This window comes from Hordeum vulgare, chromosome 7H (assembly GCF_904849725.1).
Source record: "Hordeum vulgare subsp. vulgare chromosome 7H, MorexV3_pseudomolecules_assembly, whole genome shotgun sequence".
NCBI lineage: Eukaryota > Viridiplantae > Streptophyta > Magnoliopsida > Poales > Poaceae > Hordeum > Hordeum vulgare.
This window is the reverse complement of record NC_058524.1, coordinates 574,376,621-574,393,213: the sequence shown is the minus strand read 5'-3', so window position 1 is coordinate 574,393,213 and position 16,593 is coordinate 574,376,621. Positions and strand designations below refer to the sequence as shown.

General features: G+C 46.4%; 2 protein-coding genes across 2 annotated transcripts; both read left to right on the top strand.

Annotated features, from left to right (window-relative positions):
• Positions 1 to 5,479: 5,479 nt before the first annotated feature.
• Positions 5,480 to 8,747, top strand: LOC123407376 (cytoplasmic 60S subunit biogenesis factor REI1 homolog 1-like). Its single transcript, XM_045100496.1, has 5 exons — positions 5,480 to 5,780; positions 6,657 to 7,205; positions 7,293 to 7,462; positions 7,986 to 8,204; positions 8,320 to 8,747. The coding sequence occupies exons 1-5, from the start codon at positions 5,676 to 5,678 to the stop codon at positions 8,477 to 8,479; spliced, it is 1,203 nt and encodes a 400-aa protein (XP_044956431.1). The 5' UTR covers positions 5,480 to 5,675; the 3' UTR covers positions 8,480 to 8,747.
• Positions 8,748 to 10,450: 1,703 nt separating this feature from the next.
• LOC123410348 lies at positions 10,451 to 13,155 on the top strand. Its single transcript, XM_045103279.1, has 3 exons — positions 10,451 to 10,655; positions 11,493 to 12,477; positions 12,859 to 13,155. Exons 2-3 carry the CDS (start codon positions 11,549 to 11,551, stop codon positions 12,878 to 12,880), a joined length of 951 nt encoding a protein of 316 aa, XP_044959214.1. The 5' UTR covers positions 10,451 to 10,655; positions 11,493 to 11,548; the 3' UTR covers positions 12,881 to 13,155.
• The last annotated feature ends 3,438 nt before the right edge of the window (positions 13,156 to 16,593 follow it).

Sequence of the window (16,593 nt, the reverse complement as noted above, 5' to 3'; positions counted from 1 at the left end):
CAAGGTTACCAGTGGAATGGGTCTGATGCTGAGGAGGAGGTTTCTGACGAGGACATTGAGGAGGAGCAGGATGAGCAGGATTCGGATTCCACGGATGAGTCTGAGGATGAGGAGTGACCACCTGTGTCTTAGGTGTGCCCCTTTTTGGTGTCTTGGTGCCAAAGGGGGAGAGAGTCTAGGAGTTGGATTTGCTTGCTTTATCCTTGTCGTGTTTGCTTTGAACTTGGTTTGATCGTATTTGTTATCTTTATTAGGTGTGATGTGAGACTTGTTTTTATTGTGAGACCTATTTTAATCATATGATGTGAGTCATATGCTCTTCAATTATCTCTATTAAATTATCTTTATGCTCACATACTTTCTACTGTGCAAATTCGGTATTGTCATCAATCCACCAAAAAGGGGGAGATTGTTAGGGCATATTTATGCCTAATTAATTTTGGTGATTGATGACAATACCTTAGTGGACTAAACGTGTGCATTGAGCATTTCAGATAATACATGACAAAGGCACAAGACGATTGGCACCCTCCATGGAATAGAAGCACGGTGTCTTCTACGATTCTCTTTGGTGGTTTTGAGTCGTAGGAACGCCGTACTATTAAGAGGGGATCCGTATTGGGAAGGTTTGGGTGGAATCAATCTTGCAGGCACACACGTTTTCTCCATCTCCTTTCCCTTGCAACTATGGAGATTTTCCCCTCTCTGGTCTTTCTCTTCTTGCAAAAATGTCCTCTGGTGGTAGTACCGCTAGAGCTGGCGGTAGTACCGCTGGCCCAGCGGTAGTACCGCTCGAGCTGGCGGTAGTACCGCTGTCCTAGCGGTAGTACCGCCCCTGGTCTGCGGTAGTACCGCTCCAGGACTTTAGTACCGTCATCCTTGCGGTTGTACTACGTCGGACTTTTTGCGAAGACTTTCTTGGCGGTGGTTGGCCCGGTAGTATCTTTGCGCTACCATGGGCTCAGCGGTAGTACCGCTGCAGCCAGCGGTAGTACCGCTGGGCTCGTGCTGTGAGTGAGGAAAACGGTTGGATTCATTCCCACACTAGATAAAGGGTTCTTATTTATCAAGAACCCTACCTTTGACCCTCCCAAGCTTCATTGTTGCTCCCTAAGCTCATAGGTGAAGCTCCGTGGTCTTGTTGGGAGCCTCTAAGCTTTGTGTGGAGTTAGCCCCAACCTTGTTTGTAAAGGTTCGGTCGCCGCCTTCAAGAGCATCCATAGTGGAATCACGACACCTTGCATTGTGTGAGGGCGTGATGAGAATACGGTGGCCCTAGTGGATTATTGGGGAGCATTGTGCCTCCACACCGATCCAACGGAGACATGCTTCCTGTCAAAGGGAAGGAACTTCGGTAACACATCCTCGTCTTCATCAGTTCCACCTGTGGTTATCTCTAATCTTTACTTTGTGTATGTTATTGTTGTAGACTATTTCTTACTTGTCTTAACGATTATAGTTGGTAGCATCATATAGGTTGATCACCTAGTTGTCATTTTAGAGAACCTTTATGTTGCTAACCCTAACTTGTTAAGAATAGTTAAAAAGTGGTCGTTGCCTATTCACCCCCCTCTAGTCAACTATATCGATCTTTTCAATTAGTCCATTAGACTATTCCCTCCATTTTAAATATAAAACCTTATAGAAATGTCACTACAGTCTATATAAGAATGTATATAGATATATTTTAAAATATATATTTATTCATTTTGCTTCATACGTACTCTGTAGTAAATTTTTTTAAAATCTTATATTTAAAAACAGAGAAAGTTGAACATTGGTCGGACGCTTATAGTAGGCCTAATCAAGTAACCTATTGTTTATCACATACATATGTAAGCTGTCTCACAGCCATCGAGCCCGGGCAAGTGCCCCGGGTGGCCGGGCGCTGGCTCCGCCACTTCTTTATACACAGTACAAATGCCCGTGCGTTGCAACGGGCGATTTGTTTTTACAAAACCTGCTTCGTTTGATATTACGTGACATTTTTAATATACAATTCTGATAAATATCAGTAATAACTTTACACTGTTGCAAAAAATATGGTAAAACCTGCTCCGTGTGATATTACGTTACATTTTTAATATACAATTCTGATAAATATCAGTAATAACTTTACACCGTTGCAAAAAATATCATAAAACCTGCTTCGTGTGATATTACGTGCAATTTTTAATATACAATTCTGATAAATATCAGTAATAACATTGTTTTGAACACATGTTGTTTTGGAAGATAATTCATAAAATTTTGTGATCCATTTTAGCTGCTTTTAAAAAAAATGTTGGAACATTTGTTGAGAATTTTTAAAAAGAGTGAACGTATTTAAAAGATTGAATTGTTTAAAGCAAGAAGAATTTGAAACACTCATTATCATAAACAAACACATGTTTGGTGTCTGCAATTAAAAAAAGATTGTTAGTGTCCATACCATGTACTCCTTGTGTCTCAAAATAACTGTCCCAACTTTGTACTAGCTCTAGTATAAAATTATAATAAGCTTAAGACACTTATTTTGGGACGGAGGGAGTAGTATATAGTTGAGGAAGTCGCAGAGATGTCCGTTGATGGCCCCTCCTTCAGCTTGGTATTATCATTGGGTGGAGAATGAACGGTGTAATTATTTTTAACAGGATATACACATGGTGAAACTGTTGTATTCTATTCCAGAGTCTAATAATTAATCCGAAGCTTTTCTTAGAATTTTCAAAAGATTTGCAAATGATTTTTTAGTGAAAAAGTAGAGGTGCATTGAAGTGTATTGTTTATATAAATTCATTTTGTTAATACTCTAAAGGAAACATGTTTTCACTATGTCAATTATTTTATAGAAAATGTTGGTTATATATTTTGCAAGATTATATTCCGTTCTTTTTCTTTTGCACTATTTGATCTTGGCCAACTTTTCTCGGTTCCGAATCACTTGTAAATTTTGGATGGATTGTCTAAGAAAAGGCAAATTTTGAAACGCATTGTTGTCATATTCTCTTTACTGTTCACCGCTCCCTCTCTCCTCCCTGTATTACCAACTCACGTCGATGACATCCAGAGTTAAGAAATATTTCAATTATTGGGAAGTTCCGGTTTCAAATATCTTCTTTCTTAAGAAATAATTATTTTAATAGTTCATTCACTTTTGATTATTGTATCTGATGATTTATTTAGAAGACGTGATAGGCATGCACATTAAACTATGACAGAACAATGTCAAGTAACTCTATCGGCGCTCACTTAGATAAAAGAAATGCAATTGGGGCTGGCACGCCTAGCAACATCGAACAACTTATGGTGGTTGCAGCCAATAAACAAGGCAATCCACACCAAAAGTCTACCACTACTGCCTTTGCGTGTACCTTATCCACATAACCATCTCCTTCCTGCATCCAACACTGCTCTCCTTCATCTTTCTTTATGCGTGCTCCCACCCACGCGCCCTTGCTCCACCCCACGCGCGCCGCGTTCCCCTCTCCTTGACCAGCTCCTGGATCGAGCAATGATGCGCGCGGTAAGCTCCTCCCTCCCCGCCCCTGACCCCTCCCCCCACTCTCCTTTGAGTTTGTTCTGTTAACCCCATCTGCAGCAGAGCTTTCTTCTGCAGCATCTTGACGATCTGATTTACTAGGTCGTCTTGCCCGCGACCAATGGCTGCTTCGCGTTCGTCGACCAATTGCGACGCGGCTGAGTATGAGTTCCTGGTGGCCTGGCCTGCGCGCGCACGCGGGGGGGGGGGGGGTGGCTAGCTGGGCCTGTGGCGGAGGTGCGACAACGGTGGCCTGCTCAGGGCCGGCCTCGGTGGCTGCTCTGCGTGGCCGCGTGGATCTGCACTGGGGCACTCAGGGCTGGCTCCCGATCGACGTGGTCGTGTCCAGCCCACCCTCCGATGGCGACTTGCAGCTGGGCTTCATGCGCAAATCTCGCCGGTGGCGCGTGGATGTGTGTGCGCGTGGATAGAGATTGTGGTGGCTGCGTGCACTGGAGCGCAAGGATGATGGGCGGCTTGGATGGTGGCCCGTGCAGTGCGGCTACCCTGTGACTGGGAGCATCGAGTTTTCTCTTCAGCAAGCAATTTAGGGACGGGCCTTCCCTCCTTCCCGGTGGCCCGGCGCAGAGCGGGATGTGGCGGCTCGCCCGAAAAACGGCGCTTCAATGGGGCGCAGTGGCAACAAGACGGACAGCCGCGCCGGCAGCGGCTGCAGATGTGCGTGGGCCTGGATGGTGGTGTATGTCTTCCGGCCGTGGTCTTCCTTGATCTTGCCTCCGCCAGCGTCAAAGGGCGCGAACTGTGTGCGGCGAGACTGGGGGCCTCTGCCTCTCACGTGCAGTAGTGGTGGTCGGCGGGGCTGGCCTGGAGGGTGGTTGTTGGTGCGTGCGTAGCGGATCTTCACGGTTGCAGCGTAGCGGATCTTTACTATTGGTTGCAGTGTTTAGAGTAGATGCCCTGTTGTACGTTCTTTTCTTCACGGTGTCTATAGGTGATGTGTATGTATGCTATAGATAGCAGTCGTTGATACCGTTGTACATGCCCTAAGGCCTTATTCGGGTAAGCCATTCCCAAGGTGGATTGGAGGGGATTTGGGGATAATTTGACCTAGACGGGATTTAATCCCTTCCAATACCTCTCAATCTGGCCCATTTATCATGGAACCTGTTGAGTGTCGTGATTGTTTAAAAAACATAGATAGATCAGGATTTGTTTCTGCCTTGACTTGTACTCCAAAATGATCATGTACTCATATATATATGTGTGTCCATGAGGCTCTAGCAATATAACAACTATTTCATTAATCTTTTTTTTTCTTCCAACATGGTATCTGCCGCAAGTTTCTAGACATAGCCGCCGTCCGTTGCTTCCTCACCGCGTGCGGTCTCCAGGGTGATCGGCCTCCATGACCGCCACCGGGGACCGCGCCGTTCGTACCTAGGATTCGTCCGCCACCGAAGGCCGCGCCGTTCGTATGTAGGAGATGAACATTTTTTGAATCTTGAGAACAAAATTCTGGAAAGGAGAACAAATTTGAATCTTAAGAATAAAATTTGAAACCGAAAATAATTTTTGGGAAATACAAAACATTTTTGAAAAATCAAGAACATTTTTTGAACATCTAGACCATTTTTTGAAACAGAAACAGAAAAGAATAAAATAAATAGAAAATAATAAAGAAAAATAAAAAACAGTTCAGGAAACCTTGTAGAAGTTTCTTAAAAAAAAAAAAAACGACTGCACTCTCTGGAAGGTTTTCAAAACCGGACACTGCAACCCGCCTAACTGGGCCAGCCCGATCGTTTACCCGCTCCGTGCGAAGCCCCGACACGGCTTCGCACAGAGCTTCAAATAGCGTTTTCCCCCATGGACATTACCGACGAATGGGCTTTGCTTTACTACGCGGCTAAAGCCTGCCGAAGCGCTAAACGACCGAGAGCCCAATAAAGCCCCAAACCGACCTAGGCCTGACCCAAGCGCCCACGTCACCGCCGAGCGCGTTCCTCCCTCGCCCTCGCCTACTTGGCTTCCCCTCCTCCAGCCGCCCCCGCCCCCGCCGCCACTACCGCAAAATAGAGAAACGCAACTCCAAGCCGAGGACTCCCTCGCGACCTCCTCCGCCGCCGGCGCCGCCCGCCCGCCCGCCGAAGCCTGGTCCAAGCCGGAGCCGAGCGGACAGGAAGGGGCGGCCAAGATGCCGACGGTCACCTGCAACGCCTGCAACGCGGCGTTCGAGGAGGAGGAGGAGCAGCGCCTCCACTACCGCTCCGAGTGGCACCGCTACAACCTCAAGCGCAAGGTAGTATCCTTACCACCGTCTTCCCCGCGCCGGTCCCGCGGGATTGGCGTGCGTTTGCCGCTAGGGTTCGTGTTAGGTAGCAGCAGATGGTGCGCTCCGTATGTGATGTGAGGTATGTGACGTGTTGCTCGCTTCTGGATCGGAAATTATACCTAGTAGGCCTGCGCAAGCACTTCCCCTGCGATTTTTGTTGCTTGGTTTGTTAGGTTTAGCCGTCCGGCTCGTGTTTGTGCTCATGGATGATCAGAATGAGTGTTTTTTTGCTCTGTGTTTTGAGGTAAATGAAGGTACTAGATTGCAGGGCAAACATTTTAATTAGAAAATTTGAGGTATACTGTGAACTTAAGAAATGAGGCTATGGGTAAGCCTCGTACTTTGCTTTGGTTAGGAATTGCAGAGAAGCGCTAGCTGTGATTTGTCTTTTGGAATGTGCCAATCCGTTTGTAGAAGAAATGCTATACATGCCTGCTTTGTTCATGAGACCATGCCCTGCAGCTTGTCCTTGCTGTAGATTATGCACCTGGTATTCTGTTAATAGGACGAGGAGGAAATTATCTTACTTATTGGAGAAGAAACTATATTCCTTATGTGTAAAGGACCTTGTAATCGGGGTGAAAGCCTATTTCGAGAAGGACCTTGTAATAGGCAAGTTTAGTTGAAAAAAATGGAGGTAACTCAACTTAAGTGTCTGTTTTGGGATAATCCGTTAGCTGACGATTAAACCCTACACAGAGGGAAACTTGCTATCATATTTCTATATGATCAACTTGACAACTGTACTTGTAACACATTCCTGGAAGCTGTTTGATTTTGTTACTTGCTTACCTCAGTTCTGTATTTCTGTAGTGCATCATTTTGATATTCGGTGTTTGTCAGGTGGCTGGAGTTCCTGGAGTTACCGAGGCTCTGTTTATTGCTAGACAAACTGTTTTAGCAGAGGGAAGCAATTCTACCATTGCTCCTCCAATGTCTTACAGCTGTGCTCTTTGTGGAAAAGGGTACAGGAGTGCAAAAGCTCATGCCCAACATCTCACCACGCGATCACATCTCTTGAGAGCTTCTCAGGAGCCCAATGCCTCCACTGCTGCAGTAGTCAAGCCACTTCCTGAGCGAGTCCCTCGTAGAGCCCCCTCCGCAATGGAAGAAGATGAAGATGAAGATGAGGATGAGGAGGACGAGTGGGTTGAAATGGACCCAAGTGAGTTGGAGTCTACTTCAAACATGCAAGTAGATGAGGACTCTAAATCAGATGATGAGATGGCTGATCTTGAAATGTTGGATCCCTCTGTCTGCTTCATGTGCGATCTCAAGCATGACAACATAGAGGACTGCATGATCCATATGCACAAAAAGCATGGTTTCTTCATACCTGACAGTGAATACTTGAAGGATCCCAATGGCCTTCTTATATATGTTGGACTGAAGGTAGGCATTTCGCCATCACTACTAATGTCCCTGTTCGCTAGTTGCATGTTTTCTAACATGATCTTGTACTGGTCATTCTGCCTGCAGGTGAAGCGTGACTTTATGTGCCTCTACTGCAATGACAGATGCCAGCCTTTTCAAAGTCTTGAGGCTGTCAGGAAGCATATGGATGCAAAAGGTCACTGCAAATTACGTTATGGAGATGGTGGGGAGGATGAAGATGCTGACCTTGAGGATTTCTATGATTACAGTAGCAGGTTTGTACTGTTCCTACAAAATTGTTACTAACCTTCTTGTTTCCTGTAATATGATCATAGTTTTGATAATATTAGGGTTTCAGTTTGTGCTTCTGAGGGGCTTTTTTTGAGATACCTTGTTGGAGGACATACTCATCTTAGCATATTTTCTTCAAATTCTAGAATTTGTGCTCTTTGCATTGGTTATTGGTTTTCTGTTGTTCCATGAATGCTTAGAAGCAGGAATTCTGTTGAGAATTGTATTATGTTCGGATGGTTTGTGGACAAAAGTAAATATAATTTGAAATGGTTAATGGTTTTAATAGTTTCTTCATATGTCCACTGAATCATATTACCTCCGTCCCAAACTAGTTGTCTTAGATTTGTCTAGATACAGATGTACCTAACACTAAAACGTGTCTAGATACATCCGTATCTTGACAAATCTAAGATAACTTGTTCGGGACGAAGGGACTAGTTATCTGTGTTGGATATTAAGTCTGCACACATCTTACACCTAACGACATGGTTCTGTTTCCAACAGCTATGTTGATGTGGAGGGCAAGCAGTTGGTTGCTGCAGGTGACATGGACAACAGCATTGAACTGGGAGGTGGTGGATCTGAGCTCGTGATCACAAGTAAGAGCGAGAAGGGGAGACGTGTGACGACTCTTGGCTCCCGAGAGTTCATCCGCTACTACCGCCAGAAGCCACGGCCTTCGGTTGCAGCAGACCGTGCACTTGCGCTTTCCCTGGCTTCCAGGTCTGAATCCTGCGTCCTTCATCCTACCCATTCAAGTATCTTTGTCATGTTGCATTCATAAAATGCTGAGGCACGTATGCTTAACGGCGTTTTGTTTTCTGTTCCCCTTCTTCAGCTACAAGAGCATGGGCTTGGTGACGGTCCAGTCCAAGGAGCAGATGGTGAGGCTGAAGGTCCTGCGAGCGATGAACAAGAGCGGGGTGGAGACGATGAGGACCAAGATCGGGATGAAGAGCAACGTGATCCGGAACCTGCCCAAGAACGTCCCGTACTAGTCGCGACGCCCACCCTTCCTGTAGGAGCAGTCAGTCCGTGGAGCTCCAGCACTACTCACTGCCCTTGCCGCCATTGGCGTGTTTTGTCGACGATATCTAGAATAACAGCGTCCTTTGTCGAAGTTTTGTGTGGCTGCTGGTATCGACACTGCTATCTACACCCTTCAGCCCAGCTGAACCTATGACGAGTCTCGTGTCTCATGCGGAGACTGACTAAATTGTACTCCAGCTTGTGACTTGTCGAAAATGATATTGGATTCCGTTTTGAGTCTTGAGCTTGAACGATCTTTGCTGTGGCAGACCGAGAGGACGACAGGTTGCTTCAGTATGGTCGCGCGTGTCAGGTTGCAGATGAAATGTAGCAAGATCCAAAGGGGTCATGGTCTCCTCACCTAACGCCTGTACTGCTCTGGAGTGTCCACCGGACCGTGTGAAGTTTTACCACCCCGTTCCTTCCACGTACTACTAAATTCAACTTGCCTGCGTCCACGTTTCATACCCGATGGCAGTAGAGTAAGAGGTAGCAGGTGTGAATTTTGTGTTTGTGTGGTTGAGTTGTAACGGAGTCATTGCCTTTTTTCAATTGGCATATGCTAATGCTATCTTCTTCCTCCACACGTCAACCGTCTGGCCGTCCCTTTCCCATCTTATTATTCTGTGAGCGCAAAACGCTTTCATATTCTCCCACACACAATCTCACTGCCTACGCAAAACGCATTTGACGATTCGGTGGGAACATTCCCGGAGCTGGTTAATTTACTCCCTTCTCTCTTCTCTCTAAAGTAAGTGCATGTTTCAAATGTGCCTTCGAATATGGATTGCGCAAACATGGCCCTGTCCTTGATTGAAGGAGTAAAGCTATTCAAAGCATTTACAACCGGACCCTCCAAATCCTTCTGTATACACAATATCTAGGAGGATGGAATTAAAACACGTCCATCACGTTGGATCCGACCCACAATGACACACCATGTACTTACTGCACCCCCAAAAATATCCCATCTCGGATTAAACCCTAGTCAAAGTCCACATTTTTCTCGACCACCTCGTTTTCACCGCCTGCTTGTTCCCACTACCATGGCCGGCTTCTGCAGTGGATCCGACAACTAGTCCAACCCAACCGACTGAGTGGCACTCCTCAAAAGGAGGATTCCAACTCCTCCGACCCTAATGACGAGAAGCTTGCACTCTGCATTGCCTTCATCCGACCATGGATGGTCGCTCGAGCTTCACGGGCTCCCGGGTGACCTGGAGGGGTAATCGCAGTCCGCACCCTCTAGGCCATGCTCCTTCCTGACGACGTTGGGTGCTCGTGCCCGCATCGGCGAGCGAGCGGCCGTGGCTGCCTGCCTTCGACCGATTCGCCTGGAGGTCTTGTCGATCCACGCAGAGACGGAGCCAACATTCATGCATAGAGGGGGCAAGTTTGTTCATGAAAGGGACAAATATCATATGAAGTAAAAAAAATTGGATGCAACAACCACAATCATAATAGAAGAATCCCCCCTCGCCCCCTTAAATTCGTCTCTGGATCCACGTCGGAGCCGTTTTCGCCTGTTGACGACGACAACAAGATCCTACTCGACATCATTCATCGATCCATCACCTCGGAGGAGACGGTCACTCGCTGCCGCAGCCTCAAAAGTGCGACATCACTCTGAACCGGAATCGAGGAGTCTAAGCGCCTTACGAGACTTTTTCTTCTTCTTTGGATCGGATGTATATAGACACGTTTTAGTGTGTTTGTTTATTCATTCCGGTTCGTATGCGGTCTATATTAAAATATCCAAACATCTTATAGATTAATAACTAGGAGAACAACTTATGAATAAATATAAAAACAGAAACAAACAAAAAAGTCGATTTTCTCGTGAAAGGGAAACGGAAAAAAGGCAGAGGAAAGGGGGAGTGCGACCCGGTATTTAGAAAACCGAACGGAAGCGCCGAAATGGATGGCGACTTGGATGCGCGAGTAGAAAAGAGAGGAGGGAGGAAAGAGGGAGAGAGGGAGAGGGCGGCTGCATCCATCATCACCACCACCTCGGAAGTCCTTGGCGAGCGTGCGAGCTGTGGGAGGGTACGGTTTTTTCAACTCCCCACCTCTCCCCTCGTCTCCCACCTCCGCCACCTACCCCGCGCCGCGGCGGCGTCAACAGCGGCGACGGCGACGGCGACGGTACGGCTCCCTCCTGCTCCTCCCATTTTTCCCCGTTCGATTTCGACGTCCTCTGCTGCCCCCTTCGGCCGATCGGCGCCCCTGCCCAGCCGGCCTCCTTTTGCGTGATGCGGATTGGGATTTTTCTTTCTTATTCGGGAGAGATTTCGCGGGTGCCGCGCGGTCAGGGGGCGGCGCGCGGATTTCGTTCGGGTGGATTTGGGGCTGTTTGTTCTGCCCCACCCCCTTGCCGACGCTTTCGGTGGGCTGGAGTGATTCCTAGCGCTCAGGGGTTTAGGCTGCGGATACAGCATGCTCGTCTAGCGTGATTCGACGGGGGAGGGGCTCCCTGCCCCGATCTCCTCCGCGCGGCCCTGTGCAGATGCGGATTCAAGGAGGGCTGGTCAGGAGTTTTGGTTGGTTTTTCGCCAGTACCCACCCAGATCGACTTCTATTTGGGATTGTGCTTTACTGATTCAAGGGGCTGATTTATGTGGGGGCGTGAAATCAGACGACGCCGGCGAAACCAGCAGCAGTTCAGTTGCGTTAGGGGGGTTGGGCCGGGATTCTCCTTTTTAGTTTCTCAGCATAAACGCAACGGAATAGACTTTTAGCAAATCATTAGCGGATCAAAAGAGCTTATGGGGGAAAAATTAATGATTACGTGGACTGATTGGGTACTGAAGATGTCTTTACTGTGCCATACATAGACTGTCATCATCCATCAGCATGCCGTGTCCTGTATTGATGGAAATGCTAAATATGTCACGGTGCTGCGTGCACAACAACAGATATGCTATGTTTAGAAAATGATGAAACTTGTAGCTAATTGTCTGCTTGCTTGTTGATGCCATGCAGGCTGTGATGAAAAGTTGCACCTGTTAAGGGACACGCGCTGCGCTACCGAGTTCGGCATGGGTTCAGGGAACCTGATGGTGAAGAAGGTGGTGAGGCCCAGCTCTTTTGATCTGGACATGCATCTTGATAAAAGCTGGAAGGAGGATGTCACCTGCCCAATCTGTCTAGATTACCCTCACAATGCAGTCCTGCTGAGGTGCACGTCTTACGAGAAGGGTTGCAGGCCGTTTGTGTGTGACACCGACCAGACCCGCTCAAACTGTCTCGAGAGGTTCAAAGGTGCCTATGAGCTGCCTGCCAATGTCAAGGTCTCGTCTATAGCTGTGGCCCCTCTTGATAGCATCCACATCGTGTCGTCCCATGCAAACAACCGCCCAAGTTGCCCGTTGTGTAGAGGCGACGTCATTGGGTGGATTGTTAACAGTGAGGCTCGTCTGCATCTTAACCAGAAGAAGAGATGCTGTGAAGAGGATTGCTGTTCCTTTACTGGTAACTTCAATGAGCTGCAGAAGCACACGCAGCAGAAGCACCCAGATTCACGCCCTTCAGAAATCGACCCTGCCAGGCAAGTTGATTGGGACAACTTCCAGCAGTCTTCTGATATCGTGGATGTCTTGAGCACAATACATGCACAAGTTCCTAATGGTATCGTTCTCGGAGACTATGTGATTGAGTATGGGGATGATGATACTGGAGATGACTATGAAGTTCTCCGCAGGGTTAGGAGGAAGTGGTGGTCTTTTATTTGTTGCAAGGCTTTTTGTAGATATCCAAGAAGTCGAAGAAGAGGGAGAGGAAGGGACAATAGAGGAAGTGGAAGGAGGAACAGCAATCAGGCTCATCTGGAAAACTTCAATCTCGAGGTTCCGACACAAGCTGTTGACCTGAGGGAAATCAGATTTGATGAAATCGATGATGAGTACATTGTCACAGGGGCCGTGCCTAGTATGTCAACACCAGGAAGAATGGCTAGTTTCCATTACAGGTCAGTATAGACAATCTGCTATTCTATGCCATAGTTATTGCAGTTATATTGTATCCACATGCACCTAAAGTACACAAGTCCCAATAGGCACACACTAGTCTCCAAAACAATCACCGATAGGCCTGCTTCCTTTTATTAGCCATCTCTTATCTGCTCTTTATTCATGAGCTAGTTGTTTAGGACTAAAGGATGTATTTGTTTAGGTGTGTATACCAGAACTTCTTGTGAGGATTTTATGTTGTAAGGAGTAGTATTATGAGATTCAGCATGACTGCTACCTTTGGATTCATAGAATTTGCTTTTGTATTTCAACCTTGATTGAGTTCTCTTCCTCCTCTCCAAACTCTGACTCTATCTGATGTTTGATGCTTCTTCCTCCAGGGATACAAGATATGGTCGGTGATCGGCGCACTACCTGATAGAACCAGCTGATAAAGAAAGGGATTTGCAGCCGCGATGTGATGCCGCAGCCATCAGGAAACTGTATCCCCTGCTCGTTTTCGTTTCTTTTCCCGCCCGGTCGTTGCTAGGCGCCGCCCCAGCCCCAGACTTCCTGTGCATAAAAAGTAGCAACAGAAACCCTCCGCCGCCGTCGCTCGTTTGCAATAGATTTTCGTTATCCTAGCTTCCATTCTGTATATATTTAGCACCCATCTTATAAAGTGATGCTGGTGAAAAGCCTTTTTTTCTTCTCTTTTTTGGAAACACATGAGTGCCGCCTCCTGCTCGGATGTAGCGGCGACACTTTCGCAGCGAAGAATCCCAAATCAAACTTCAGCCTGTTTGGAGCGGCTCGTCGCCGGCCCCGGCCGTGGTTACAGTTTGTGAATTTGGTTGGTGTTCTCTGAGACGAACGACACTGTAAGCAAGCGGGAGCAGCAGCTTGATTGCCTGAATTCAATTTGCGTGTGGTGTGGTGTCATGTGTCGCATCTGGTTTGAGGCGCTGATCAGGACAGGTGCGTGTCGGCAGTGCGTTTGTTGATGAGGCCTGCTGACTGATGGAATCTCCCTTGGATCACGTGCTGATTCGGGGCTCCGGTGGTCTATCCGTACACGCTCTGATGGAGCGCGTGATGTGCGTGCTGCGTCGTGCTGCAATGTGATTGACCTGGAGCATGACCGGGAATGGAGTTCTTTACTTGTGGACAGACATGACCGCATCCTCCCCTCATTGACATTAGCATAATGGTTCATCTTATCCTGATCCGCGGAGCGCCAGGTACATAGGGGTGTATTTGGCTGATGGCGACGTCTGAGACGCCACGCAGTTTGTATCTCTAGAAAATAAATGCAGTTTCAGAACCTGTAATTTCATTACTAGCTTTTATTAAAAGGAAGAGCTGATCTCTTTGTGAGAGATTGTTATTTCTCGGCGCGTGCTACGTGTCGGCTGTCGTGCGAAGAAAATCATCCGCTCTCCAAACCGCTTGATTCGGTGAACGAGAGTCCTCCGATCCGTTCTCAGTTTGTGCCAAAGCTTTGCAACATGAGCCATGTTGTCACATAAAACATAACCCTTATCATTGCTGTCATAAGACCTTTGCAACATGAGTCATGTTGTCATTGCAACATTCTTCGTGTCTCAGAAACCGCACGGGCCTTACATGCCGTTCGAAACTCATCAAAGTTATAGCAACGGTTGGCAACTCTGTCCCGACCTTGCAGCACATCGGTCCTGTTTGGATACTCTAACTCGATTAGAGGTTAGAGTTAGATTCTAACCTTAGATTAACCCTGAATTAACTCTAACCAAAGAGGTGTTTGGATGGCAGGGTTAGATTGTCAATAAATGTACCTTTTTCAATCATTTAACTCCTTTAATCAGGATTTGATGTGGTGGAGGTACAGGAAAAAGTAACTTTTTTTGGATCCCACCTAACTCTAACCCAAATAAGCACCTCTTGGGTGGGTTAGTTCTTTTGAATGGGTTAGATGCATCTAACCAACTCTAACCTTCTTGTTTGAATGTTTTGGGGTTAGTTCGGTCTAATCTAACCAACTCCAACTCTAACCCATAGATCCAAACAGGGCCATCGTCTAGTGCTCGTCGGAGCTGCGACGTTGGCTTGCAGCAGCCACGCCCCTGGCCTTGCAGCACACTGCCTGGAGCTCGACGGAGTTGGGACGCCGTCTTGAAGCAGCGACATGCAGCAATCTCTTCCTAGCCTTGCAGCACGCTGAGGAGCTCGCCAGAGTTGAGATGCCATCTTGCAGCAGCCTCGTGTTGGCCTTGCAGTAAGCCGACTTGAGCTTGATCTCTTGGGATGCACATGTACATCGTCGATTTGGGTTTGTCAAGGGAGGCACATCCATGGTAGGATCAGGAGGTAGGACAAGAGAGGATCCATGGCAAGATCATCGAGGTAGGAGAAGATGGACTCGAGGAAGATAGGTGAAATGAAGCAATTATATGTGTTAGGCGATTGTATGTATTTACTCCATATTTTTGCTAGAAATGAAATTTTTAGTGCAATTCAAAAGCTCCTTTTCTTTTTATACGGTTCATATTTTCAATTTTATAAACATTTTTTTAATTCATGAACATTTTTTCTTAATTGCGAACATTTTAAAATTAAATAAAACCAATTAGGATGTATCTTTTTGAGAAATAAAACCGACCGACATAAAAAGAAGAGAGAGAGAGAGAGAGGCATGTCTAATTGTCCGCTGGGCCTGACCCATTTACAATGACTATGAGCGATCTGAGGAGCAATATATATCACCTCCCCAAAACAAGCCCCTAGAACGAGAAAGGTTTAAAAAGCCCATAACCTAACGAGAGGACCGTGTGCTAGACAACCCACCTCGGGAGCTCCTATTTCTCGCTATAGATGCGTGTTGGGAAAAATAACCTTCTCTTGGTTGGTTCTACGCTCATACGAACTGTAGTGGCCCGTGGCCCATTAAAATATCTCTCCCTCACTCGCTCCCGATTCACTTTAGCTCGTTTGCTCCATCAACTCGTTTGGCTGGCATTAATTTGTGACTATTTTGGTAACCACTTTATGCCAGATTCAACTAATATTGACAGAAACTTATGCATGAGGTCAAGCCACGTGTAACGAGCAGTATGAATAGGCTTCTTATTGCACCATACTCCAGGGATGAGATGCGCAAGTCTCTGTTTTAGATCAGGGACATGAAGGCACCGGACCCGGACGACTGCATGCAATTTTCTTCAAGAGGTTTTTGCATATCCTTGGAGATGAGCTTTCTAATGAAGTTCTTGATGCAATTAATAATAAGAAAATCCCAAATGGATGGAATCAAACAAACATTGTTTGATTCCAAAGGTAGAAATTCCAGAGGTAATCACTCAATATAGGCCAATTAGTCTATGCAACGTTGTATATACGATCATCTCCAAAATGTTGGCTAATAGTCTAAAGAAGATTCTACCAGAAGTTACTTCCCCAACGCTAAGTGTTTTTGTGCCAGGTAGACTAATTACAACTAATGTGTTGGTGGCTTATGAGTGTTCTCATCCAATAAAAAAGAAGACCCATGGGTCCAATGGGTACTGTGCAGTCAAGTTGGATATGTTGAAGGTATACAATAGAGTTGAATGGGGTTTTCTAAAACAGATGATGTTGAAGTTGGGGTTTCATTCGCAATGGGTTGATCTGATTATGGATGTGTTTCCTCGATGGCTATAGAGTAAGATTTAATGATACATAGACTCAGGAATTCTTGCCAACTAGAGGCCTGAGACAGGGGGATCCCTTGTCACCATATCTTTTTCTGCTTTGTTTTGAGGGTCTTTCATGCTTGCTCGCTCATGAAGAGGAAGTTCGTGCAATTGAAGGCATACAAGTGTGCAGAAACGCTCCATCTATCTCCCATCTCCTTTTTGTTGACGATTCCTTCATTCCCAGTGAGCTAACGTCCATAATGCAAATACCTTGAAAAAAGTTTTGGATACCTATTGTAGCAGTTTCGGAAAACTGGTGAGTAATGCAAAATCTACTATTTTCTTTAGCCCCAATACTAATGCGAGTGTTAGAGATGATATTCATAGGTAGTTGGATATTTTGATCAAAGCCGTGTTTGACAAATATTTAGGTTTTCCCACCATGGTTGGGGTAGACCGTAGTGACTGCCTTCAACACCTCAT

Excerpts from the sequence above, each read along its gene's own strand:
- LOC123407376 (XM_045100496.1), top strand. The coding sequence starts at position 5,676 with ATGCCGACGGTCACCTGCAACGCCTGCAACGCGGCGTTCGAGGAGGAG. Across the intron at positions 5,781-6,656 it reads GCTACAACCTCAAGCGCAAG|GTGGCTGGAGTTCCTGGAGT; the intron begins GTAGTATCCTTA and ends GGTGTTTGTCAG. Across the intron at positions 7,463-7,985 it reads TTCTATGATTACAGTAGCAG|CTATGTTGATGTGGAGGGCA; the intron begins GTTTGTACTGTT and ends TGTTTCCAACAG.
- LOC123410348 (XM_045103279.1), top strand. The coding sequence starts at position 11,549 with ATGGGTTCAGGGAACCTGATGGTGAAGAAGGTGGTGAGGCCCAGCTCT. Across the intron at positions 12,478-12,858 it reads ATGGCTAGTTTCCATTACAG|GGATACAAGATATGGTCGGT; the intron begins GTCAGTATAGAC and ends TTCTTCCTCCAG.